This window comes from Arvicola amphibius, chromosome 8 (genome assembly GCF_903992535.2).
Source record: "Arvicola amphibius chromosome 8, mArvAmp1.2, whole genome shotgun sequence".
NCBI classification, from domain to species: Eukaryota; Metazoa; Chordata; class Mammalia; order Rodentia; family Cricetidae; genus Arvicola; species Arvicola amphibius.
The window spans coordinates 69,053,061-69,080,422 of record NC_052054.1 but is presented as its reverse complement, the minus strand read 5'-3'; the positions used below and the strand labels follow the sequence as shown (position 1 = coordinate 69,080,422).

The following is a 27,362-nucleotide window of genomic DNA, read 5'->3' as shown; positions in this document are numbered from 1 at the left end:
CCTTAAGAGGAACCCTGACAACTGGTGGGATTCTTCAAATTTTCTAAGAGCCATGTGAGCTCCAAAAGGGCTTTGACAGTTCTGTCTCTATGGCTTTTCTGGTTGTAGCCCACTATCAGGGACTGTTGTCCTAAAGGATAGCAGAGGTCATTCCCCTAAGGATGTTTACAGAAAACCCACCTCACATCCCAACTATCTTGAGAACCATCTGTTAATGGAACCCGCCCCTTACTCCAATGTTAATGGATCACATCTGTTAATGGAACCCGCCCCTTATTCCAGTGTTAATGGATCACATGTTTCTGCTTACACCAGGTGCTGACTGATGACCTTTCATTACCCCTGTAAAGTTCCTGCCTGCCCCTACCTCCACCCCATTCAAGGGCTATATAAGCTGTAACCTTCACCCCAATAAACGGAGACCTTGACAATAGAATCTTGCTTGGTCTCCTTCCTCTTTTCAGCCCATGTCTTTCAGGTAGCGCCCCTTCAGAGGACCCTGAATAGCTGACCCTGCCGGCGGGGTTACAGCCCACATGGCTTTTTTCTGGGATGTGCCTCTTGCCTGTGACATTCTGTAGACTTTCATATTTCTGGCATATCGAACTTCCTGGTATCTCTAGTGCTTTTGGCATCATTCCCATAGATGCACACATTGTTGTTTCAGAGGCTACCTACAGATAATCCTATCATCATACACATTGTCTGACCTTTCAGGCTTTCTTTTAAAATTTGAGTGGAGGCTGGAGAGATGACTCAGTGGTTAAGAGCACTTGCTGATCTTCCAGGGTACCTGATTTCAATTCTCAGCACCCACATGGTGGCTCATAACCATCTATAACTCCAGTCTCAGGGGATCTGACACCCACTTTTGGCTTACAGGCAAAAAAAAAAAAAAAAACCCAAAACCCCTCAAAACGAACAAAAAACCAAAAAACCCCAAAACCAAACCAAACCAACTCTCCCCATACACAATAGATAGATAGACAGACAGATAGATAGATAGATAGATAGATAGATAGATAGATAGATAAATGTATTTTGGAAAGTCGGGGACCAACCTTGACAAAACTACCTCTTGTCAGGGTAGGAGCGTGGAGATCAGAAAAAAGTAGTAAAGAATATGAAGATGTGGATACAATAATAAAACTGAAAACAGGATAGTATTGGAGGGAGTTCCAGTGAATACTGAAATTGCCTGCATTTAATTTTCCATATGCTTTTATACCCAATATGAATGGTGTGTGGTGGGGTGGGAGGTGGGGTAGGGGGTTGAGGGTTGGGGTGGGGGGTTGGGGGGTAGGGAGTAGGGGGGGGATGAGAAGGCTACAAAAGACTTCTTTAACATGATACAAAGTTAATTGCTTCAATACTTTGAGCCATCAGATCATTAATCTATTCATTAGCATTCTGTTGTTTAGGCAGTGAAGCCACCCTAGACCAAGTATCCTGAAGGCAGCCACTCCCCAGGTTAAACTTCTGGTTTCAAAAGAAGTAGCAGAAGTTTGCTTGCACATCCTGACCACCTGTCAGGGTGGAGTGGATCTACCTGCATGGGCCATCTTAATGTCAAACGAACCAAGTAACCACATCCTGGGTCAGGTGGAAATAGGCTCACATTATTTTTGGGCCTCCACAATGGAAACCTTCTGTGACCCCATACCCCATACCTTCTGTATGTCTGCAAAATCAGCATTGTGTGAAAGATAGAAGGTTTGCTGCTAGTGTAAGCAGTAGCTCGACAAGCACTGCAGCAGGTTCTTTGCTGGACACGGAAAGACACTTTCCTAGCCAGTCTGTGAGCAGGGAGCCCTAGATTTCTCTGTTTTCATTTGAAAGCAGCCTTACAAATGAGTTTATACTTGTACAGTCTTTGGTTCTATAATGGATCAAGTTCTGTCATGGTCTAGTCACTCTTGATGGTACCACTAGCTGAGAGCCAACCCTCAGCACATGGGCTTTTAGGGGGGCATTGCATATCCATAGCAGAGTGTGTATCCTGTTATGCGGTCTACAATGCACCAGACAGCCCCTAACCACAAAGAATCACATGATGCAAAATGTTAATTGTTCCAAAATCAGGATTTTCATTTAAATAACGGATTTTTGTACCAAAGAAAGCACCTTGGGTTCTGTTTGTGCCTTCTGAGTCAGATGTCTATGTTCTCATATATTAGTGAAGAAGCAGAGGCTTAGCAAGCCTAAGAGTTACTCCCTCATTGCGATTTCCACTTGAAGTAGTGTTTCTCCAAAGTGATAAGTTCTAGAATGTTCCCTTTAAGTGTAAGCTAAGTATGTATATATATGGACTTTATTGAGATGAAATCAGCCTGCCATTTAATTAACTTCTTTCCTTTCATTTTTTAATTAAAAATTTACTTTTTGTTTTATTTTGTTTATGTGTGTGTGTGAGAGAGAGAAGACAACTTTTAGGAGTCAGTTCTCTCTCTACCATGTGAGTTCTGGGAATTGAACACAGGTTGTCAGGCTTGGTGGCAAGCACTTTTACCCATCGACCCATCTTGTTGGCCTTAGTTAAGTGCAATGTACAATTCAGTGTTTTGGTATACAGTTGGCCCTTGAGCAGCATGTATTTGAACAGTGTCTATTAGATAACATATCGATAAGAGCTTTTTAAAAATCATCTACACACATACATAAATCTATTACTAAAGTAAAATTAAGTGGCCACGGTGTCACATGAATAAAATCTTAGTGTTAGGGAGGCTGGTCAGGAGGATCATGAGTTCAAGGCTAGCATGTGTTACTTTGTGAGACTCTGTCTCAAAAAAGTTTATGGGCTAACTTCACCACATCATTTTTTGGGATCTTTTTCATTTCCATGCATATATGTCTGTGTTGTGTGTGTGTAGGGGTGCGCATGTATGTGGGTGTGCCTATAGGTGTGCATACAGGGAGAGCTAATGTTGGGAATCTTTCTGGGTTGTTCCCTGGATTGCTTGCCATTTCTATTCATTGAGATGGGCTCTCTCAATCAAACCCAGAGTTCACTGGTACGACAAGTCTTACCTAGCCAGCTTGCTCTGGGAATCTCCTCCCAGCATTTACTTGGGATCTGAATTCAGGCCCTCATGCTTGCATGGCAATCCCTGTAGAGGCATCTGTTCTTCTTCGCATCCTTATTGAGACTCCTTTGAAGTTAAAAAACAGTTTTCTTACTGGTTCTAAACAGGTATCTCTGTCGTGTAGCTATCTCTTCTGAATTAAAGCATTCTCTTCCGTGTACAGAGAGAGGATCATAAAACTCAGGAAACTAATTTAAAAACTGTGGGAAGGCCTATACCTGTGTCTCAAGAAGTTCAGAAAGTTCTAAGATCTGTAAGACTCCTCCACAAGCTGACCTAAACAGTAAGCAGTTGGTGGGGCAACAGGAAGGCTTTAGCGGCAGTGCCTTCAGGCTGAGGAAAGTGCTCAGGGAAGGCAACGTTCATGAACTACCACCCATGCTTTGTCAGTGATGCAGCTGGTCAAGAGCTGCCCATGCCTCTGTGAGGAAAGGCAGTAAACGCACTGTTTCCAAACTGTACTTGAATGCCTTTGTTGTCATAGTGCTCTGTGTGGATAAGTAGATGTATGTTCCCACCTCCCCAGGAAGAGTCACATGACATGAACTCACCGAGGTTTTAATTTAAATAACATTGATCTTGCTGACAGGCAATGTTGGACACTGTCCTTTAGGTATTGAGGGCTGCTGAACTTTTTCCATGCTGGGAAACTGCTCACAACTCAGCTTCCCTCTGCTGCATGGACCCATTGCCTTGACCACAGAAACATATCACCCCATCAAGGGCTACCCCCTGATGATGAAGAGGCTCCATCCTGCCTGACCCTCTGCTTGGTTGCTTGGGGCAAGAGGACTAGCCCTGGGCCTGGTGAAGCTTTTGGGACACCTATCTCCAGATGCTGCCAGTGAGGCTCAAGGGAGTTATGGGCTATTTGCTTCTTGTACCCACCTGGGTCCTCTCTACAAAACAGTGCACTGAGCACCATGGGAGCAACTTCTCCTGAGCTTGAAAGTCCCTCAAGGGACAGTTAGACTCATTGTTGCCCTTCTGTAGTCTACAGATGATGCCCAGAACTGTGCCCTTGGATGCAGAGAGGCTAGGAAGCCTCAGGAGATGGTAATGAAACTTTTAATGGTATGGGATTTAGTGCCACCACCTCCACCACCTCTCATCAGTATTCTCCCCACAGCCTGCGGGCCTAGAGTTCCCAGTGTGATCTTAGCCTTAGGTCCTTGAGCCAGAGCATCCTCCCAGATAAAAGCCCCCTTCACTGCAAGTCACTGCCCCATATGGGGCTGTCCTGTCACTGGCTGTCTGGTACCCAGCAGGCATGTGGCTATGTACTCTTTTTCCTGTTCTCTTTGGCTGTGTTTCTGTATCTACTCTTTCTGGATCAAGAGCCTGGCTGTTGCCGTGGCAGGGGCGTCACTTTGACCGTCCTGGAGATATAATAGTCGGGGGCAGCTTCTCATTCTTCACTTTTCTAATGGTACCTTGTCTGACTTCACTGCCCCACCGTCTGGACTGCTGGCTTCAGAGTAAATGTTGGATGTGGAATGGGAGTCTCTGAAACTCAGAAGCAGCTTTATAAGGTTGTGTGAAACCTTGGATAGGGGTTGATTCTCAGAGTCCCAGCTAGATGGCTACCACCTTTCTCTGTGTATCCATGCAGTAGCTCTGTCTGTCTGTCTTTCTTGTTTTTACTGTACTGAAGTATGGATGCTCATGTACTGGGTGTAATGTCTGCCTTCTACAGGCCAGGTGGGGCTTCTTGATTCTTCTGTATATCCAAGGTTCTTAAAATAGTGTCTAGGTAGGTGTGTTTGTTGAATGAATTAATATGTAAATAATAGATTTTTCATAATTTATCAGCCCCGTTATTCCTCTCTTCTGTATTCTTTTCTTGCGGCAGGGTTTTTCTGTGTAGCCCTGACTGTCCTGTAATTCTCTCTGTAGACATGACTGATCTCAAACTCAGAGATCCACTGCCTCTACCACTGGAGTACTGGGAGTAAAAGTATGTACCACTACCGCCAGCTACTGTATTCCTTTGGCTTGTAATTCTTTCTAAGCATCTCATGTAGCCTCCAGTTCACTAGGTAGTCAAGGATCACCTTGAATTTCTGATCCTTCTGCCTCAACCTCCCGGGTGCTGGGATGATAGGAAAGTGCCCCACACTCAGTTTATGAGGTGCTGCAGACCACACTTACAAACTGAGCCATAAACACAACCCCCTTTGCCCATTTTCGTCCTAGCCTTTCTATTGTACTGTTGCACACAGTAGTTCCAACAGCCTTTTTGGATATTATTTTTAAAAAAATGTTAGTATTTAGCTTTATTTTTTTTAAATTGGATGAGCATAAGGCATATGGCTGTACTCCTAGCATGCAGGAAACTGAGGCAGTAGCATTGATAGTTTCAGGCAAGATTAGGCTACAGAAAGAGATTTGAATCAAAACAATTAAGTTTTTTCTCTAAGGTAACTACAATCATCTTATCCTCGACCACAAATGCAAGAGGTTTTCATTACTGCATTTTCACATTTACTGCCACTTTAAATGGCTAGTTTTTAGAGATAGTATCTCACTTTGTGCTCCGACTAGCCTGGAACTTCTTGTGTAGATCAGATTAGCCCCAAACATGGGACTACATGCATGAGCCACCACACTGGCCACACTGGCTTGTTCTTAAGATTTCTTTTCTTTTCTTTTTTTTTTTCTGAGAGAGGATCTTACTGTGTAGATGAGGCTAGCCTAGAACTCACTATTTCCTGCCTCCACAACCTAAGTGCTAGGATCATAAGTGTGTACTTTCATACCTGGATCCTGTAGGTGGAGACTACTTATTGGTTCCCAGCCACCAAGACAAGGAATAATCACACAGAAACTATATTAATTACAATACTGTTGGCCAATCATTTAAGTATGCTGCTAGCTAGCTCTTATATCTTAAATTAACCTATTCCTATTATTTTATATTTTACCACGAGGCTCGTGTTTTACTGGTAAGGTTCCCAGGCATCTGTTTCCTTGGGTGGCTACATGGCATCTCCCTGACTCTGCCTTCTTTCTTCCTCTATCTGCTTGGAATTCCCACCTTGCCCTATTCTGCACTACCATATACTCCAAACAGATTCTTTATTAGCCAATGGTAATAAAACATATTTACAGCATACAGGGAAATCCCACATCAGGATCCCATGTTATTTTTTTTAAGTCAATGAGTAACAGTTGTATGTGTGTATTGGGTACAAAGCTGTATTTTAATAAATGTATTAAAGAATGGTTAATTAAACTTGCCAATAAATCGATCACTTTGCATACTTAATTTTTGATGATGTGAAGTTTAAAATCTACCATGGGAGGCAGAGAGAGGAGAATCTAAGTGAAGGTCTTAGGGTCTGGGGAAATGCCTGAGTTGGTGAAGTGTCTGCTGTGCAAGCATGAAGACCTGAGTTTGATTCCTAGAACCCATGTGAAAGCCTGGCATGTTGAGCATCTGTAACCCTGGTTAGGAACAGAGAGACAGGCAGAGCCCTAAAGGTTGCTGGCCACTGAGCCTATCTGAATAGATGAAGTCCAGGTTCAGTTAGATAATCTGTCTTAAAAAATAAGGTGAAGAGGGGTTAGTGAGTTGCCTTATGGAAAAAGTGCTTGGCATGCAAGCCTGATGGATGACCTGGCCCTGCCTGGAACCCACATGAAGGTGGAAGGAGAGAATTGACTCAGAAAGTTGTTTCCTGACCTCCATGTATTGTAGCATGTGTGGGTATACAGACATATCACGTACACACATGAACACACAACTTGTACAGGCCCAGTGTAGATACCTGGAACTGCCATGAGATTATGTCTGCAGTGTCTGAACTGTTTCTTGAACCAGCATTTCATATTTTTTCTCCCCGACTTCTGGCCATTCTTTCAATAATTCTGAAGTAAATGTTAGTTACTATTAATTCTAACCAAGTGCAATAGATTTTTTTCTTTGTTTACATGAGACATGGTCTCTCTATGTAGTGCCTGGTACCTGGATCTAGCTCTGTAATCCATGCTGGTCTCCAACTCACAATGATCCATCTGCCTCTGCTGCTTGAGTGCTGGGATTAAACAAGTGTGCCACCACATCCGGCTTATTCAATAGATCTTCAGTTATCCATTCTGTCTTCTGAAACTGTCCCCTCTGATTACTGGCTCCACATTCCCTCTGGCTCCCCTTTGAGTATTCTGAACTGCGCCCCTGTGCACATCGATGTAAAATACTTGTGGAGATGTTGTTCTATTTGTATCTCTTGGGTCACTGTGTTTATTCTTGTTCAGTTTATCCCATCATGAGGGATAAATGTGGGCTTCTCTTTCCCTCAGTGTTTCCACGTGGGGCTCCTGGGTGGCCCAGAGTTTCGTCTTTGCCATCGAGGAGATCAATAGGAGTGCTTACTTGTTGCCCAATTTGACCCTGGGCTTCTCCATTCGAAACTCTGGGGACTCAGTGAATGGAGCCCTCCACGAGAGACGATGAGCTTTCTCATGAGGCAGGAGGAGCCCATCCCCAACTACACATGCCAGTATGGCTCTCCTCAGGCTGCTCTGGTTGGGGACACACGGTCATCCCTGTCTGTCTCCATGGCCAGACTTCTGGGGCTGTACAAATTTCCCTAGGTGAGTTGCTCCTTCTTCCTTCATGAATGTAGTGCAGTCCCTTAATGATGATAGAGAAAATGATGTTGATGGCCACAGGAGTGAGCAGCTCTGCTGCGGAGCCAGGCTCCCCGCATGCATTCTCCATGTCCAACATGGTTCCCTCCATATACAGATAAAGATAGTTTAGAGAGAACTAGCATCCCTCTGCATTGAGGAGATAACTGAGAATTTTTTTTATTAAAAATATATTTTAATGATTTTTGTGGTTTGAAAGAAAATGCTCCCAAATGGAGTGGCATTATTAGAAAATGTGGCCTTGTTGGAGGAAATTTGTCACTGTAGAGATGGGCTTTGATGTCTTCTATGGTGGAGTTACTCCCAGTGTGGACAGTGAACTTCCTGTTGCACTCGGATCAAGATGTAGACTTCTCAGCTCCTGTTCCAGAAACATGTATGTATGCCTACATTCTGTCATGTCTTGGTATGATGATAATGGGCTAAACCTATGTAACTGTAAGCTACCCAATTAAATATTTTCCTATCTGAGAGTTGCTGTGGTCATGCTGTCTTCACAGCAATAGAAATTCTAAGACAAAGATTTACTTATTTTTTTATGAGCATGAGTATTTTGCCTTTGTGTATAAAAATATATGTGCCTGATGCCCATGGAAGTCAGAAGAGGGCATTGGATTCCCTAGAACTGGAGTTACAGATTGTTTTTAGCTGCCATAAGTGTGCTGGGAATTGAACCCAGGTCCTCTGAAAGAGTAGCAGCACTGTTAACCACTGCCATCTTTCCAGCCCCTTAATACTATCATTATTTGTGTGTGTGTGCTCGCGCATGCGTGTGTGTGTGTGTGTGTGTGTGTGTGTGTGTGTGTGTGTGTGTGCGCACTCAACACCAGTGCCATGGTGCCCATGTGGAAGTCCAAAGGCGACCTTTGGGTATCAGTTCTTTTCTTCTACTATGTAGGTTCTGGGGATTAAACATAGGTTTCCAGGCTTGGTGGCAAACACCTTTACCTGTTGAGGCATCTTTCTCTCTCTCCCTTTATCTCTCTCTCTCTCTCTCTCTCTCTCTCTCTCCCCCAAAAAACAAAAACAAACAAATGACCAAAACAAAAAAACTCCCCCCAAAATAACTTATCAATAAGCTGCCATCTGCTGCCATGTGTACACCACCCCATGGATTGTATTTTCTCAAACCGTGAGCCTAAATCAACTCTTCCTCATTAAAGTCGCTTCTTGTCACGTATTTCTCTCACACCAGTGAGCAATCACTATGACAGCTGCTGCCTCTTTGGGGCTCTCATGCATACTGTTTCTGTGAATATTTGAGTATAGGGTTTTTTATGTTCCTATACTTTCGATTATTTTAGCAATGTAGATAAAATTGCTGGGTCAAATGGCAACTCTGCTGAACCATTTATTCAGTCACTAAAATGCTTAATAGACTTTCCTTGCTGTGACAGACATGCCTGAGAGAAACTGCTTAAAAGAGGAAAGATTTCTTTTGGTTGAATTTCTGCAGTTTCATACCGGTGTCATCTGATGCTTCTTTCTGTGCCTGTGGTAACACAGAGCTTCATGGCAGAAATGTGCGGTGGGACAGACACTCCAGTGGTCAGGAAGAGAGAGACAGAGTCACCAGGGCACAGCTCCAGAGATCTGATTCCTCTAACCTACTTCCCATGGGGTCTATAAAATGCCACCACTATGACTCCATTTGATCTCAGAGTTCATCTTCTGGTAACCAAGTGGACGTGCGGACTTTCTGGTAGCATTGTATATTCAAACCATAATAGTCCCTACAGGCACTGGGGTGTGGCTCTGTTTCTAGAGCACTTGCCTAGCAAACCTAAGGCCCTCAGTCTAAACATTAGTGCTGTTGTAATACAGCGGTCAGGAGGTGGAGACAGGAGGATTCAATGTGCCATATTATTCTTAGCTATATAGTGAGATTGGGATGAGCTTTTGCTAGTTGAGATCCTTTCTAAAGTCTCTGTCTGTTGATGGAGGAGAGTTATCTGTCTATGTTACTTTCATTGGTTAATTAATAAAGAAAACTGCCTTGGCCCTTTAAGAGACAGAAAACTAGGTAGGCGGAGTAGACAGAACAGAATTGTGGGAAAAGGGGTAGCAGGAGTGGGGAGATGCTTCAGGCAGTCGCCATAGTGAGTCGCCATGATTCTCCTCTCTGAGATGGACGCAGGTTAAGATCTCTCCTGGTAAGCCACACCTCGTGGTGCTACACGGATTACTAAATATGGGTTAAAGGAAGATGTGAGAATTAACCAATAAGAGGCTACAGATAATGGGCCAGGCAGTGTTTAAAAGAATACAGTTTCCGTGTAATTATTTTGGGTGTAAAGCTAGCCGGCGGCCAGGTGGCGGGACGCAGCCCCGCTGCTTCCTTCTACAGATTGGTGCTCCAATGTGGTGACTAAATCCACTTAAAAACCTGAGAGGGCTTTAAATAAAGGAGAGAGAGAGTTTAACACAGCTTTTTGCTGTTTGCCTGGACATGCCGTAGAGAGATTTCCTGTTTCGGCAATAGCAGCAGAGAAAAAGCTGAGTCATTTTACAACGTGGCTTCCTGGTGCTGTGCCGCCAGTGCAAACTCTGGCTATAAAGCATTTCAGTGGCTTTTATGGGCCTGGATATTTGTGTTCCCGCTTGGGATAGGAAGGAGAGTGTGCTGAGACCGAGCCAATGGCTCAGAGCTCCCCGCCTGCACCTGAGCAGATGGAGGAATCAGGCTTAGGCAGGCGGAAGAACATGGCGGATTCCTGCCACAATACAGAGAGATATTTTCAGACTGCGCAGTGCTCTGCGTGTCAGATTTGGCTGTAACTTGGATGAAAAGAGTTTCTGTGCTGCACGCTCAGTCTCAGAATTAAATTGCTGAGTGTGGCTTCAATGTTGACTGCTGTGTGCCTGGAACTGTGTGCGGCTCAGGGGCACCAAATGACTGAGGCAGGAGCGGCTTTGGCTCTGCTCCGCCATGCTGAACTGTACTGATCTCAGGCAGGATCTATTGTAATTACCATGATAACAGCGCAGTTAAGGTTTAGACTTGGCTGGAAACAGGGGGTACCGTATTACCTCTACACGGCGCAACTTAAGTTTTTAAGTGCTTAACCTTTTAAGAAGTGCTCCTGGATAGCAAAAAAATTACAGATTCACAATAGGAAAGATTCAGACATAGAAGGCCTTTAAATGGCTCACAATGTTGGATGAATATACGTAGGCTTGAGAGAGATAAAAAATAAATATATGGAGAATAAAGTTAATGTCTTAAAAAAGGGTAAAGTCTTTAAAGAGACAGAATAAAGTAAGTGATAGAGTAAAAATAAGCCACGTAAAAATGGAAAATTCACAGAGAGTCTAGATGATGTATTTTATTGTGTTTTCTTTGAAATTTTTGACTGTAAAGGAGCTAAATACAGAGAGACATTTCATTATATGGGCTGCCAGTCTAGACCAGAATGGACATCTTAACGGTATGACTTCAGGATTTGGATCTAAGAACATGATGCTTTGGAAAAGAGGGTCTTCTTTTGTTTTCACAGAGGATGACACCCTGTGGATTGCTTCTATCCCAATATGGTATGATAGACCACGTCCTCCTGAAAGGTTGCTGTGAACATCTTCAAAAAATTACTTCACTCAACTGCCAACTGAGAGGAACCTAGCACACAGGTTATACCATGAAAGACCTAAATAACAGCGCCCCCATTCAGCCGGAAGCAGTTTGGAGAGAAATAACTGCGCCCATTTTCCCAAATATTGTTTATAAATGTTCTTTTACATTTAAGGGGGAGATGATATAGATATGAATAATTTGCATTGGTATGGATTTTAAGGTCAATTTGTTATATGTATATGTATTTCTGATCTTGATTAAGGTATTGTGATTGTGTAGTTCATTTAAAAATGTAATGTATAATTAGGAAATATAGGTTGTTAATGGATAATCATTGATAATAGTTAAGCTTGTAGTCATGTTATTAGATTTTCTAGATATGTAGAGATATATTTCAGTTAGATAGACATTCTTCATATCTTTCAAAGACTGCAGAATATGGCATTTAATGTTTTAATAACTTAGGGTTTTCATGATAATGAGACACGTCTGCTCCTGGCAGCACCAATCTACTTCAAGAGGAAGATGGGCATCGAAGAGGCTACTTATGGAGTTTGTTAGCCATTTGGGCAAGAAACTGCTCTTGCCTGGACTGTTGCATAAACTGGACACAAGGAACCCACAGAAAGAGGACTGCTGAACTTGCCTAAAGGTGAGATGGTCTTTTGGGGTTCCTGATTCGTGAAAGAGTCTGCGAGATGTTCTGCAGGACACAGCAGAAAGTGACTGAACTGTCTTTGGAATTTCCTGCTTCATGGAAATGTCTGCTGGACACTATGGACCTGAAGGCCGAAGATGGATGCCAAAGTACAGAGGAACTTTGGGTGACTGTCCAGGCAGCGAGTTGTGTCTGTCATTTCTAGAGTTTGAAAGTTGCATATGACTTGTTTACTTAGGTAATATTATAACCTTCTGGAGTCTTTGATGGAGTTGAAGAATGGTTCAAAAGTTATAGTTTTCCTTAGTTATGATAAAAGATAAAATAGGTTTAAATATTATAACTGTAATTCTTGCTTGATAACTTTTGTTATATGTAATTTTGCTATGTTAAAGTTGAAGCCTTTTTTGTTTAAACAGAAAAAGGGGAAATGATGGAGGAGAGTTATCTGTCTATGTTACTTTCATTGGTTAATTAATAAAGAAAACTGCCTTGGCCCTTTAAGAGACAGAAAATTAGGTAGGCGGAGTAGACAGAACAGAATTGTGGGAAAGGGGGTAGCAGGAGTGGGGAGATGCTTCAGGCAGTCGCCATAGTGAGTCGCCATGATTCTCCTCTCTGAGATGGACGCAGGTTAAGATCTCTCCTGGTAAGCCACACCTCATGGTGCTACACGGATTACTAAATATGGGTTAAAGGAAGATGTGAGAATTAACCAATAAGAGGCTACAGATAATGGGCCAGGCAGTGTTTAAAAGAATACAGTTTATGTGTAATTATTTTGGGTGTAAAGCTAGCCGGTGGCCGGGTGGCGGGACGCAGCCCCGCCGCTTCCTTCTACAGTCTATCTATCTATCTATCTATCTATCTATCTATCTATCTATCTATCTATCATCTGTCTGTCTGTCTGTCTGTCTGTCTGTGTGTCTGTCTGTCTTCATACAATGTGTATGTTAACGTAAAGTGTGAATGACTATTTTCTTTCAATTTGAACTCTCTAAATTTGAGCAAATTCCAGTGTCTTTGTATGTCTGCCATTTGTTAATTTTTTTTTCTGCCATATGGGTTTCCCCCTGTCCTATGAAGCTGGGACCATGTAATTCACATATCCAAGGTCTTATCTGTAATCACTTTAAGGTAGATTCTCGCTAAGGTGCTTCTGAACTGCAGGAATCTGTAACGTTTGTAATTTTGTTTCGTGAGATACAGAGTCTTAACCTGAAGACCTACCTGGCTTGGAACTCACTATATAGAACAGAATGGCCTTACAATTACAGACACATTCTCATGCCTCGACCTCCATTGCAGGTGTGCTTCACCAAGCCTGGCTGTAAGGCAGGTTTATCTCTTTATTTGAAATTCTGGCATAGCTAATCTATGTATGTCCATGAGCATATGCCTCTGTGTGTGTGTGTGTGTGTGTGTGTGTGTGTGTGTGTATGAACCTTTGCATAGGTGTGGAGGCCATAAGAGACCATCTGTTGGCTTCATTTTTTCACTGTCCACCTTTTTTCCCCTGCTTTTTTTTAACCTGGATCATTCTTTTTTATTTTAAAATTTTTTTCATAAAGTATATTTTGACAATATTTTTCTTTTTTCCAAATCCCCCCTAGATCCCTCCTACTTCCCTACCCACCCAATTTCATGGTGCTTGCTTCCTCTCTGTCTCTTTCTGCTTTTCTCCCTCCCTCCCTCCCTACCTCCAGCCCTCTCTTCCTCCCTCCCTCTTTCATTCTGTCCCTCTCTCTTTCACCATCCCTCCTTTACTTCTCTCTCTCTACCTTTCTTCTCAAAAACAATGAAAATGCAAAAATAAGGCCAAAAATAGCAAAACAGAATGAACCAAAAGTCCCACCTGAAAAACCAAACATGGAGTCTATTTTGCATTGGCAACTACTTCTAGGCATGGGGCCTATGCCGAAGTTTAGTTGATATAGATGCCATTTTAGAAAGCCAACTTCCCTTTTCCCAGGATCTATTAATTGCAAATGGCATCTTGGTTAACAGTGGAATTTTGATGTCCACCTCCACTTCCTAGAGCTTGTTTGAACCTGTTTAGATCCTGTGTCTGCTGTCACAGTCTGAGTTCATATGTGCATCAGGTCTGTTGTGTGTGAAGATGCTGCTTCCTTGGAGTCATTCATCACTTTTGTCTTTATACTCTTCCCATCTCTTCTTCCACATGGAACCCTGAGCCTTGAGGGGCTTGGTGAAGACATCCCATTTTAAAACTGAGTCCTCCAAAGTTCCCCCTACATATTGTTCAGTTGTGGGTCTCTGTGTTAATTACCATCCACTGAAAGAAGACACTTCTCTAACAAGGTTTGAGCTAGGTACTGATCTGTGGGTGTAGCAATGCATCATTAGAAGTCATTTTATTGCTGTGTTTCTTTAGCAGAATACTATTAGTAGATTTTTTCCCCCAGGTCCTATGATCTGTCTAGTCTTAAGTTCTTGGCCACTTGAGTAGTGTCAGGTATGGATTCTATCTCATAGAATGGGCCTTAACTCCAATCAAAAAGTAGTTGGTTACTTCCCTAATATTCTTGCCACGATTGCACCAGTATATCTTACTGGCACATGTTGTTGTTGGTAACTGGGTTTGTAGCTGGGTCATAGTGAATACTTTTCACCTCCAGTAATGTGTAGAGTACCTTCCAGGACTATGAATGCTTGGTAGTAGGGGGTAAAGCTTCTAGTTGGGCTCCTTCATTTCTCCAATGTTTGATGACAGAAGTAAGTGGTGTCTTCAGCAATAAAACCTTACCATCAGGTTGTGGAGAATAACCAATAGCCTTAGGCATAGCCTGTCATGCTTAGGGGATTCTATGGGACCCCTTTGGCCAACTACTCCAGAAGATGTAGCCCATTCCTAGCATAGTAGAGTTTTAAAAAATTAATTAATTTTATATTTTAATCTTATATTCTGACCACAGCCTCCCCTCCCTCCTTTTCCTTAACTCCCTCCTCCCTTTTCTGCTCTATCCCACTCAATCCTTCCCTCTTTTATAATCATTCAGAAAAGGGCAGACCTACAATAGGCTTCAGCAAAGCATTGCATATGAAGTTGTCATAACACCAAGCACCTTCCCCTCTATTAAGGCTGTGCAAGGCAATCCGGCATGAGGAATAGATCCCCAAGAGCTAGTCAAAGCCCTGGGGGATGGCCCCTGCTGCCATTGCCAGGAGTCCCACATATAAACAAAACTACACAACTGTCACATGTATGCAGGGGGCCAAGCTGGTCCCATGCAGACCCCTGGTTGTTGGTTCAGACTCTGTGAGTTCGCATGAGCCAGGCTAGTGGTTTTTGTGGGTTTTCCTGTGATGTTCTTGATGCCCCTCTTTCCCTCTCCTCAGCAGGACTCCCTGGCCCGATGTTTGACTGTGGGTCCCTGAATCTGTCTCCATCAGTCACTGGATAAACGCTCTTTGATGACAACCAGAGTGGTCACCAATCTGATCACTAGGGATGGCCAGTTCAGGCTATGCATCCACTATTGTCAGGGGTCTTAGATGGGACAATCCTTGGAGACTCGTGGAAGTTTCCCTTGCATCAGGCTTCTCTACTCAACTCCATAACACCCTCATTTCCATGTCACCTCTCTCAGCACTGTCCCCCTCCACCCTGATCTCTCAGGTTCCCACGCCCACCTCTTTCCAGTCCAACTAGGAGATCTTCTCAATTTACCCTTCCCAGGGAGATCCATGGGTCTCACCTTGGACCCTCCTTGTTATCTAGCCTCTGCGAGACTGTGGATGGTAGTATGGTTATCCTTTGCTATACAGTTAATATCCACTTATGATAGAGTATATATCATGTTTGTCTTTCTGGGCCTCCTATACCTCCTTTTAAAAAAAGTTTTATTTCTCTCTCATATATTACATCCTGACTGTAGTTCCCCCTTCCTCCACTCCTCCTAGTTCTTCCCCCTACCTTCTGTCTCCCCCAGATCAACTCATCCTTTGGTTCCCTTCAAAAGAAAGAAAAAGAAAGGAAAGAAGAAAGGAAGGAAAAAAGGAAGGAAGAAAGAAAATAAAAAGAAGAAAAAAAGAAAGAGCAGGTCTCTTCCCAGGGATATTCACTGAACACGGCTTAACATGATACAATAAGACTGGGCACAAAATCATGACTGGATGAAGCAATCCAGTAGTTAGAAAAAGGTTCCCAAGTGCAGGCAAAAGTCAGAGACACCCCTCTCTCCCATTGTTGGAAATCCCACAAGAACATCAAGCTATACAACTGTAAGGTATATAAAGAGGACCTTGCTCAGACCAATACTGGGTTCATGTTTGTTGCTTCAGTCTCTATGAGCCCCTATAAGCTCTCTTTAGCTGATTCAGTGACCTAGTGTCCTCAGCCCCTCTGGCTCCCACAATCCTTTCTTCTCTTCTGCTGAGTTCCCCCTGTTCTGCCTAGTGTTTGGCTGTGGGTCTCTTCATCAGCTCCCATTGGTTGCTGGATGGCACCCTTCTGATGACAATTAGTCAAGGCACCAGCAGAATATCATTAGGAATCATTTCATTGACTTTTTTTGTCAGTTGTGTTTGGTTCTAACCTGGGTTTCTGGGCTATCCTGTCTGTTGTTCCTGGCCATCCAGGTGATGTGGCTCCCTCTTGTGGTGTGGACCACAAGTTGGACCAGTCATGGGTTGACCACTCCAACAGGTTCTGTGCTACCATTGCCCCAGCACATCTTGTAGGCAGTACAGATTGTAGGGCATAGGTTTTATAGCTAGCTTGATGTCTCAGTTCCACTGCCAAGAGCCTTGCCTGGTTATAGAAGATAGCCAGTTTAGGTTCTGTATCCATTATTACTAGGAGACTTCATGAGGAAAAACAAAAAAACTCAAGATAGCTAAAACAATCTTATACAATAAGAGAATATCCAGGGGAGTCAACACCCCTCATTTCAACCTGTATGATAGAGCTGTAGTAATAAAACTCTCATGGTATTGGCATAAAACCAGACAGGCTAATTAATAGAATCTAATCAAAGACACAAATGTAAATCCACACACCTGTGGACACCTGATTTTTGAGAAAGAAGCCAGAAATATACAATGGAAAAAAGAAACCATCTTCAGCAAATGGTGCTGGTCCAACTGGATGTTGGTATGTAGAAGAATGAAAATTCATTTATATCTATCACTCTGCACAAAACTCAAGTACAAGTGGATCAAAGAGCTCAACGTAAAATCAGATACACTGAACCTAATAGAAGAGAAAGAGGGGGAATAGTCTTGAATGCATTGGCATAGGAGGCAGCTTCCTGAACAGAACACCAATAGCATAGGCACTAAGATCAACAATCTGTAAATGGGACCTTGTGAAACTGAGAAGCTTCTGTAAGGCAAACGACACCATTGATAGAAAAAATGGCAGCCTACGGAATGGAAAAATATTTTCACCAACCCCACATCTGCAAGAGGCCCAATCCAAAATATATAAAGAACTCAAGAAGCTAGATAATCCAATTAAAAATGGGATACAGATCAAAAGAAGATTTTGAGGAACATTAAATGGCTGAGAAACACTTAAAAAAATGTTCAATATCAATATCCTTAGCCATTGGGAAATGCAAATTAAAACTACTTTGAGATTCCATCTTATACCTGTCAGAATGGCTAACATCAATAACACGAGTGATGGTTATTGCTGATGAAAATGTGGAACAAGGGAACACTCCTCCACTGCTGGTGGAAGTACAAACTTGTACAGCCACTTTGGAAATCAGTACGGCAGTTCTTCAGAAAACTGTGAAACCTCAATTTCCAGCTATACCACTCATGGGCATATACCCAAAGGATGCTCCTCATTTGTACCACAAGGACACTTGTTCAATTGTGTTCATAGAAATTTATTCATAATAACCAGACACTGGAAACAATATAGATGTTCTAAACCAAGAATAGATATAGAAAATGTGGTACCTTACACAATGAAGTATTACTCAGCTTTTAAAAACAATGACATCATGAAATTTGCAGGCAAATGGATTAAACAAAAAAAGTCCTCCTGAGTGAGGTAATCTAGACCCAGAAAGATAAACATGGTATGTACTCATGTATAAGTGGACATTAACTGTTAAGTAAAGGATAATCATGCCATATTCCACAGACACAGAGAAGCCAAGCACCAAGGAGGGCTCAAGGGAGAACATATTATCTCTCTGGAAAGGGGAAACAAAATAGATTTTACAGGTGGATTGGGAGAAGGTGGGGATGGGTACAGGAGGGATCAGTCCTTTCATGAAAATTCATCATATTTTGTATATATATATATATATATATATATATATATATATATATATATGTGTGTGTGTGTGTGTGTGTGTGTGTGTGTGTGTGTGTGTGTGTGTGTGTGTCTATGCCATAGGTGTAGGAGGAAGCCTGAAGAAGGCATCACATTTCCTTGAGCTGGAGTTACAGGCAGAAGTAAGCTACCTGATGTGGGTGCTGGGAATAGAATTTAGGTCCTCTGCAAGAAGAACAAGAACTCTTAACTGCCGAGCCATGTCTCCAGCCCCCTCCTTCCCACCTTTAAACCAGATCATCAGCCTATGCCTAAGCCCAAATCTCATCTATCCTTCTATTGCTTGGCTCTTCCATGACAGGTCATTTATGGATCCTCACTACTCAGCCTCAGTGACAAGATCCAGTTCCCATCTTTCCTTCGAACCCTGACTAGTGACCTCACATCTTGCCGTGCAGTGACCCAGATGATCATTCACTTTCAGTGGTCCTGGGTGATCATTCTGGCCCATGATGATGACTTTGGGCAGCAGGCCAGCTCTCTGGCCAATCAGGAGCTGAGCCCAGCTGATGTGTGCATTGAGTTTACTCTCCATGTCCCTTCCCATGAGTCCATGGGGAAGATTGGAGAGATTGTCCAGAAGATGCAGAAATGCACAGCCAGGGTTGTTCTGGTTTTCCTAAGCAATGCAAATTTCCAGCTTATTCTGTATAGGTTACTGGGTGTTCCTGTCTCAGGCCAGGTCTGGGTTAGCAAGGGCACTCTGCACATGGCACTTGCCCTGTCTATTCCAGGCATTTCCCAGGTATTGCACAGCACATTTGGCCTTCTGTATCACAGCAGCAGGGCTACTGGCTTCCCTGAGTTCCTTGCTCACCTACGCCCCAGCCGGACCCCAGAAGACATGTTTATAAAGAAGTTTTGGGAGATCACCTTTAATTGCACATGGCCCCACCAGAGCAGCACAGTGACAGAGGGTGTCCAGCTGTGCTCAGGGAATGAGAGTCTGATAAACAAGCAGTACCCTTTCCCAGAAGTGAGTAAAATTGATGCTGCTTACACAGCTGTCTACAGCGTTGCCCATGCCCTGCAAGACATGATAACCAGTGGACAGCAGGATGGGAAAAGTACAGACTCCCAGGACTTCCAGCCCTGGCAGGTGAGAGTCATGTGTGCAGTGGGTGACTCTGGGATGGTTGGGGAAGAGGAAATTGTCTCTGACTAAGCTATAGAGGTTCAGCTGAATGTATGCTTTAGCAAGGATGTCTCATACTTGCAACTGAGAGGCATCTTAGAAGGAACAGTTGCCAAGGAATCCATGCTATGTGTGTGATCACAGATACGTCCAGTCCCTGGAGGTTGCTTGCCGTAGCAAATACAGGATACCTAGTAAAATTAATATTTCAGATAACAGTAAATAGATTTTTAGTGTTGCAAATTTAAGCATTGGTAAACAGTGGATGACTTTTAGTATAGGCATGTTGCAATTCAGGGTTTAAAACATCAAATGCCATTTATTTATCTTTATTTTTTGGTGTACTATACATGCATGTGGGAACATGTGCGTGGACATGCAGGCACATGTGGTGGAGTGTGCACTCGTGTACGTCCATACATGTAGAAAGGTCTGAGGATGATGAGAAATAACTTTTCAATCACTCTTTTATCTTATTCTTTGGGGTAGGATCTGTCACTCAAATGTAGAACTTATTGATGTGACTAGTCTTGCTAGCTAGATTGTTCTGGGCATCTCCTGTTTCTACTTTCTGAGAATGTAATTAGAATTGGTTGCCACATCCACCTGACATTTATGTGGATTTTGTGAATTCTCAAGCTTTTATGACAAGTGCTTTAATTACTGAGCCGTCTTTAATCACTTACTTATTTTTCTTTTTAACATATTATTTGATAATTTCATACATGTATATAATGCATTTTTGTCATTTTGTCCCCAGTCTTTTCTTTGTCTGTGTGCCTGTCTGTCTGTCTGTCTATCTATCTATCTATCTATCTATCTATCTATCTATCTATCTATCTATCTATCTATCTTCTCAAATCCATTCAAAAAATTATAGGCCAAGATCTGTAAGGGGGCCCTCTGAAAACAGGTTGTTCCATGGTGAGGCAACTGGTGAGAGTGGTGGACAAGGAGTGGGTGTATTTTCATCACCTCACTCAAGCGACCTGAGTCTGTACTGTGTGCCTGTGAAGGTACATATGGTTGTAATCAGATAGCCAGTAATAGATGTTGGCTTTTTGTTTGAGGGTGACAGATTAAAAAAATATAGGAGGCCAGACTTTGTGGGCCATGCCTATCAAATGGACAGGTTGTAGCTATGGAATCGTGAAGTTAAGGCCAACCTGGATACAAACAAGATCTTGTCGCAAAATTAAAATGTGGGTGTCAAAATGTCTGTGTGTACTTAATGAAGATGTAAAGTAGATGAATGAGTAAGGAGTGAGTGAAGGGAAGCGAAAGGCTGGAACATTCTCCTTGTTTGGAAATATCTGAGTTTCAGACAAGAGAATGAGAAGTTTCATTATGGGAAGAAGGGATAGCATTGCGGATGGCAGGGACAGCATATCAGGACCCTAGAATGGAGACAAACAGAAGAGCCACATGGGTGGACTGATGAATTGTGGGAGACTGGTTAGAGTCACTGGGCAGTCTAGGTGGGCTGGGGCCAGGCTCCTGAGTGTGAAGGGAAGACTGAGGACAATAGTGCACAACCAAATGAGACCCTGGAGCAGGAACTACGTTGTCATGGTTTTGGGTTTAATTTTAAGGCTGCTGAGATGGCTCAGTGGGTTAAGGACTTGTCCCCAAGCATTAGTTGGATTCCTGAGTCCTATATGGCAGCAGAAGTAGAGAATATTCCTGAGGGTTGTTCTTTAATTCCACAATATGAGTGATCTGTACACACACACACACACACACACACACACACACACACAGTGTACTAGGTTAAAATGATCTGGATTAATTATTATGAATTACTACTTTTTAAAATCTAGAACATTTTTGTTAGGCTGAAAATATCATAGATACTTGATATCCTTTATGCCTAATGGGTCCATGATGTGGGAGAGTCTTCTGTTTGTGTTGATTTCATTCGTTAATAGAGAAACTGCCTTGGCCCATTTAATAGGCCAGCCCTTAGGTGGGTGGAGTAGACTGAACAGGAAGAAGGAAGTGAGGTAGATGGCTCAGGCAGATGCCTCAGGCAATCGCCATGCCTCGCTTCTCTGGGGCAGATGTCATGCCTCTCCTCTCTGAGAGAGATGTGATGAAGCTCCGGCCCAAGATGGGCATATATGCTAGAATCTTCCCGGTAAGGCACCACTTCGTGGTGCTACACAGATTATTAGATATGGGTTAATCAAGATGTGAGTAAGAGGCTGGAACTAATGGGCCAGGCAGTGTTTAAATGAATACAGTTTGTGTGTTGTTATTCGGGGCAAAAGCTAGCCAGGTGGCTGGGAGCCAGGCGGGACGAAAAGCAGGTCTGCCCGCAGCACATCACTGCAGGTCCAGTCCTCGACTGAAATGGCACTTGGTCACTTCAGAGGCCATTGACATGTGGTAATTTGGATAAAACCCCTGATTGGTCCTGGTCAGTCTACAGTGTCTCCCTTCTTTCCACAGCTGCTTTGTGCCCTCAGGAAGGTGCGTTTTAAGACTCCTGATGGAAGCAAGATTATGTTTGATGACAATGGAGATTTGATTACAAAATTTTAGGTTTTCCAGGGACAGAAGACTCTCGCGGGTGTTTTTCATTTGGTTCATGTAGGCATGATAGACCCTCAAGTCTCTTCAGGGAACAAAATGATGGTCCATTTGATGGAGGATCTTCAAGTGAGTTGCCTGAATGCAGAGATGAGTCTTGTCTGAGTGTATTAAAGTCACAGGGAAAATTCTACTTGTGCATAAGGTGGATGTAGCCTAGATTGGGTCAGTCAAATATAACTGGCTATGTTGTTTACCTCATTAGAGATCTTTCTCTGAATGATACTGATTCACTAGCAAAAAGGAAAATATAAAATATGGGGTTGGGAGATGGCTCAGTGGTCAAAGTGTTTTATGCAAGTTCAAGAACCACACTTTGGATGTCCAGAACACTTGTACATGCTGAGTGGACATTGAGTCTCACCTGTAATTTCATCCTTGGAAGATGGAAACAAGGAGATGCTCATAGAAACCTGACAGGTAAGACTAGCCATATCAGTGAACTCTGAGTTTTCCCTTGAGCCTCTGCCTCAATGAACACAGTAGAAAAGCAGTTGAGGATGATTCCCAACATTAATCTTGGACCTCCACATGTGCTTGTCCATACATGAACATGAGTCCACATAGATGTACAAATGTATGTATACATATTTACATTACTGACACATATGAAAATGGAGGAAAAAAGAACACACCAGACTCATAAATAGAATGAGAATCTGTAGTTGGTGCTTCCTTGGGAGTATTTTCAGTGTCTGTGTTGAGAACCTGCTCTGAGAAGAGGAAGATAGTGACACACTAAGTTAAATACCTCCCCATGGACCACGTGGAATGTGAACTCAACATTCACTTTACTTACTGTGTTAGTTTATTTCACTCACCATGACAAATATCTGAGAAACAGTTTGAAGTGAAGAGTTTTTATTGTCTCATGACTTGAGAGGTCCAAGTTCAGATGAATCCATTGCTTTGAGTGTGTGTGGTTGAGACAGTATTCCATACATGGCAGCAGGCATGTATGGTGGAAGAGGTTGCTCATTTCATGGGTTCCAGAATTTGGGGAGGTGGGAGAACTAGATAGATTAGATAGGTAAACAATTTACATCTTACCAGTGTATACTTGTAGTGATCCACTTTGGTCATCCTGGTCCCACTTCCCATTTCCACAATCTATAATAATTCTTCAAGTTATGAGTTCATTGAAATAAATAATACACTGATTAGGCCAGAGGAATCAAGATCCAATCATTTTTCAAAAACTTACTATTTTGGAACTTGTGGTCTAACACATGAGACTTTGGGAAGCATTTGAGATTCAAACCCTGACATTTATTAACAAAATTAGAAACAGTGCTGTGCTAGTTCTGTCTATGTGTGGAGTCTGATACATAGAAATGGCTCAGCTTCCTGTCCTGTGCCAGTGAAGAAAGAGTCCCCTGAAACTTTGTCTAACTTTGTTCTGGTGGCCTCTCCAGTCAATGGTGGCCTTAAGGTTTTCCACATGAGAATAAGATTCCCATTCTTGGATTTCTCAAGCATGAAAGAAAGACACATACTATGTGTTTCCAGGACTCCTTTAAAGAACTTTTCAATGGCCTTGATCTGGGGAGGGTTCTGCTGTCTTCTGTTGCGGCAGAAATGTCAGCACCCACACTTCCTTCTTCATAATCCTTGCCCGAGGTAGAGCTCTGCTAAGATAAACTGAGCATCCTTGTCAGGTCCGAGGAAAATGAGAGGGCCACCGAGTGTGCTGTGAATGTGTGTGTGTGTGTGTGTTTGTGTGTGGGCTCTGTGTGTGTGTGTCTGTCTGTGCATGTGTTGAGGGTGTCAGTACCTAAAATTTTCTCTTAATGAAGATGGATGATACTTTATTATTAGAGTTTAAGTGAAAAATACCAGGGCAGTCAAACTGTAAATCTCAACAGCTTCATAGAGGGTTACATGAAAAAGTAAGAGAGACAGTCATATCTTCTGAGTTAGGCATGAAGGCTAGCAAGCAGAAAGCCAAGACCATCAAGGAAAGCATGTTTAGGCTATGGACAGTATCTAAAAGAAAGAAAAAAGAGATAATAAGATGGAAAAAGGAAAAATAGACTTTTAATGAGTAATCGAGATAAGCAGGCTGACTTGATAAAACTGCATGGCAGACTTCTGCAATGTCTGCCAATACTTAGAATTCTATTTCAAGTTTTGTTTTGAATGTATGGATGTTTCCCAACATGTATATTAGTATAGAATGTGTGTGCCTGGTTCCTATGGAGGCTGTAAGAGGCCATTGGGTCCTCTGGAACTGTAATTACAGTGTGAGCTGCTATATGAGTGCTGGGAATTGAACCCAGGTCCTCTGGAAGAGCAGCCTGTGCTCTTAACCACTGAGCCTTCTCTCCTGCCTGCATACATTCAATTGTTGATGTAGGAGCCCCAAGGATCTTTGGAAAGACAATACATCAAAATGTTTAGCTATGTTTTTGAAACTCTTAGCAAGGTAAGCCAGATGTAGCCTATTACATTCAAAGGTACTTCTCCAGTTTGTCATCTGCTGGGATAGACATGTTTTTTGAAAGGCTTCTCATCTAGTGGGCTGAGAGGGAATTCTCCTGTTCTGGTTCTTAGGGTGAGGTCAAGCATCTGTATCCCTAAAGAGTCACTGGTGACACTATGCTCACTGTTACTAGGTGCCCACCTCTGTCTGCAGTGAAAGCTGCCTTCCAGGGTTCAACCAAGTGCTCAGGTCGGGAGCCCCCCAATGCTGTTTTGATTGCAGTCCCTGCCCCGAGGGACAGTTTGCAGACAAAAAAGGTAAGGGCATGTGGATCTGGAATCTGAGATACCAAAGGGAATATTGAGCCTCCTGTATTTCTCCATTGTCTTAGTTACTGTCCAACTGCTGTGAAGAGACACCATGACCAAGGCAGCTTCTAAAAAGAAAGCCTTTAAATGGGGGCTTACTTATAGTTTCAGAGGCTGAGTTCATGACCATCATGGCAGGAAACATGGCATCATTCAGGCAGGCATAGTGCTGCAGTAGCCGCTGAGAGCTTAACATTCTCATTCAAACACAGCAGGCAGGCAGAGAGGCAGAGAGTGGGCCTGGTGTGGGAGTTTAAACTTTAAAGACTACTCCCAGTGACACCCCTCATTCAGCAAGTCTGCACTTCCCAATCCATCCCCACCAGCCCGGAACTAGGAACCAAACATTCAGATCTATAAAACTATGTCGGTCATTCTCAGCCAAACCACCACACTCATCCGCTGAGATATTGCAGTCTTTGCTTTCTTGTGGAATACCAGTCCAAACGCTAGTCTTTTCATTGTTCTTAGGTAAATGCTTGATTGCAACAGATGAGTGCATGAACCATAATTGGACTGCATAATGAATTCTTCTCTAGCAAACACTGCACATACTTTGGCCACTGATCAAGAAAGATGGCATATGTTACTTTAACAAACTTCAATGGTTCTGTAATCAGAACCTGGTTTTTGCTGACACTGATGAATTTCTCTTGCTTTTTAAACTTCTTGTAAAAGGAATTGCATGGAGATGTTCTTTTGTGATTTCCTTCCTCCTCTGTGTTTGTGATGTTTATCCTAGATGTCGAATGGCAGCCAATCACCACATCCCATACTATTTGAGCTGCAGAAGTTATTCCTTTACCATTCTGAAAGCTGGAATTGGAAAACCAAGTTATCCTCAAGCTGGTGTTGTGTGAGGCCTCGCTCTTGCCCTGGAAGAGTCATTCCCTCACTGGGTGCTCTGGTGTATGTGCCTGAGGTAGGTTGATTCCCAATTTTCTGAGATACCTCTGTACTGCTTTTCAGAGTGGTTGTGCAAGTTTGCATTCCCACCAACAATGGAGTGTTCCCCTTACTCCTCATCCTCTCTAGCATAATCTATCATTGGTGCTTTGGATATTAGTCATTCTGACTGGTATAAGATGGTATCTCAGAGTCATTTTGATTTGCATCCCTGATGGCTAAGGATGTTGAAAATGTCTTTTGGCCACTTGAGATTATTCTGTTGAGAATAGTCTGTTTAGTTCTGTGTCCCATTTTTAAACTAGATTATTTGGAATTTTGATGTCTAATTTCTTGAGTTCTTTATACATTTTGGAGATCAGTTCTTTGTCTGATGTGGGGTTGGTGATGATCTTTTCCCATTCAGTAGGCTGCCTTTTTGTGTTATTGACTCTGTGCTTTGTTTTACAGAAGCTTCTCAGTTTTAAGAGGTCCCGTTTATGTATAGTTGCTCTCAGTGCCTGTGTTACTTGGGTTATGTTTAGGAAGTGGACTCCTGTGCTCATGCATTGATGTCTACTTCCCACTTTCTCTTCTATCTGTTTCAGTGTGGTCAGATTTTTATTGAGATCTTTAATCCATTTGGACTTGAGTTTTGTGCTTGGGCATAGATATTGCTCTATTTTCATTCTTCTACATGTTGACATTCAGTTATGCCAGCACCATTTGCTGAAGATGCTTTCTTTTTCCATTATATAATTTTAGCTTCTTTGTGAAAAATCAGGTCTTTATATGTTTGTGGATTAATATCTGGATCTTTGATTTTAGTCCATTGGTAACCTTCTGCTTTTATGCCAATGCCGAGTTGTTTTCATTACTGTAGCTCTATAATAGAGCTTGATGTCAGGGATGGTGAATGTGTCTGGAAGTTCCTTTATTATACAGGATTGTTTTGGCTATCCTGGTTTTTTTTTCCATATGAAGTTGAGTAATTTTCTTTCAAGGTTTTTGAAGAATTTTCTTGGGATTTTGATGGGGATTGCATTGAATCTATAGATGGCTATTTTTTATTATGTTGATCCTACCTATCCAAGACCATGGGAGGTCTTTCCATTTTCTGGTAACTTTTTCATTTTGTTTCTTCAAAGATTTAAAGTTCTTGTCAAATAGGTCTTTCACTTCTTTGGTTAGTGTTACCCCAAGATATTTTATGTCATTTGTGGCTATTGTAAAGGGTGATATGTTCCTCTGATTTCTTTCTCAGCTTCTTCATTATTTGTATATAGGAGAGCTACTGATTTTTTTTGAGTTGAACTTGTATCCTGCCACGTTACTGAAGGTATTTATCAGCTGTATAAGTTTCCTGGTAGAATTTTTGCAGTCACTTATGTATACTATCATATTGTCTGCAAATAGTGAAAGTTTGACTTCTTCTTTTCCAATTTGTATCCCAGTTATCTCCTTTTATTGTCTTATTGGTCTAGCCAGAAGTTAAATAGATATGCAGAGAGTGGACAGCCTTGTCTTGTTCCTGATTTTAGGGGATTCTCTTTGACTTTCTTTCCATTTAATTTGATGTTAGCTGTCGGCTTGCTTTATATTGCTCTTATTATGTTTATATATGTTCTTTGTATCCCTGATCTTTTCAAGACCTTTACCATGAAGGGGTGTTGCAT

The 27,362-nt window shown here is 42.4% G+C and overlaps 1 protein-coding gene across 1 annotated transcript; it reads left to right on the top strand.

The window, feature by feature from the left end:
* Window positions 1-4,356: 4,356 nt before the first annotated feature.
* Window positions 4,357-26,174, top strand: LOC119821813 (extracellular calcium-sensing receptor). Its single transcript, XM_042055592.1, is given in 8 exon segments — window positions 4,357-4,492; window positions 4,495-4,564; window positions 7,389-7,530; window positions 7,533-7,682; window positions 18,586-19,383; window positions 21,871-22,080; window positions 24,627-24,750; window positions 26,158-26,174. Coding segments are annotated over 8 exon segments (1,647 nt in total).
* The last annotated feature ends 1,188 nt before the right edge of the window (window positions 26,175-27,362 follow it).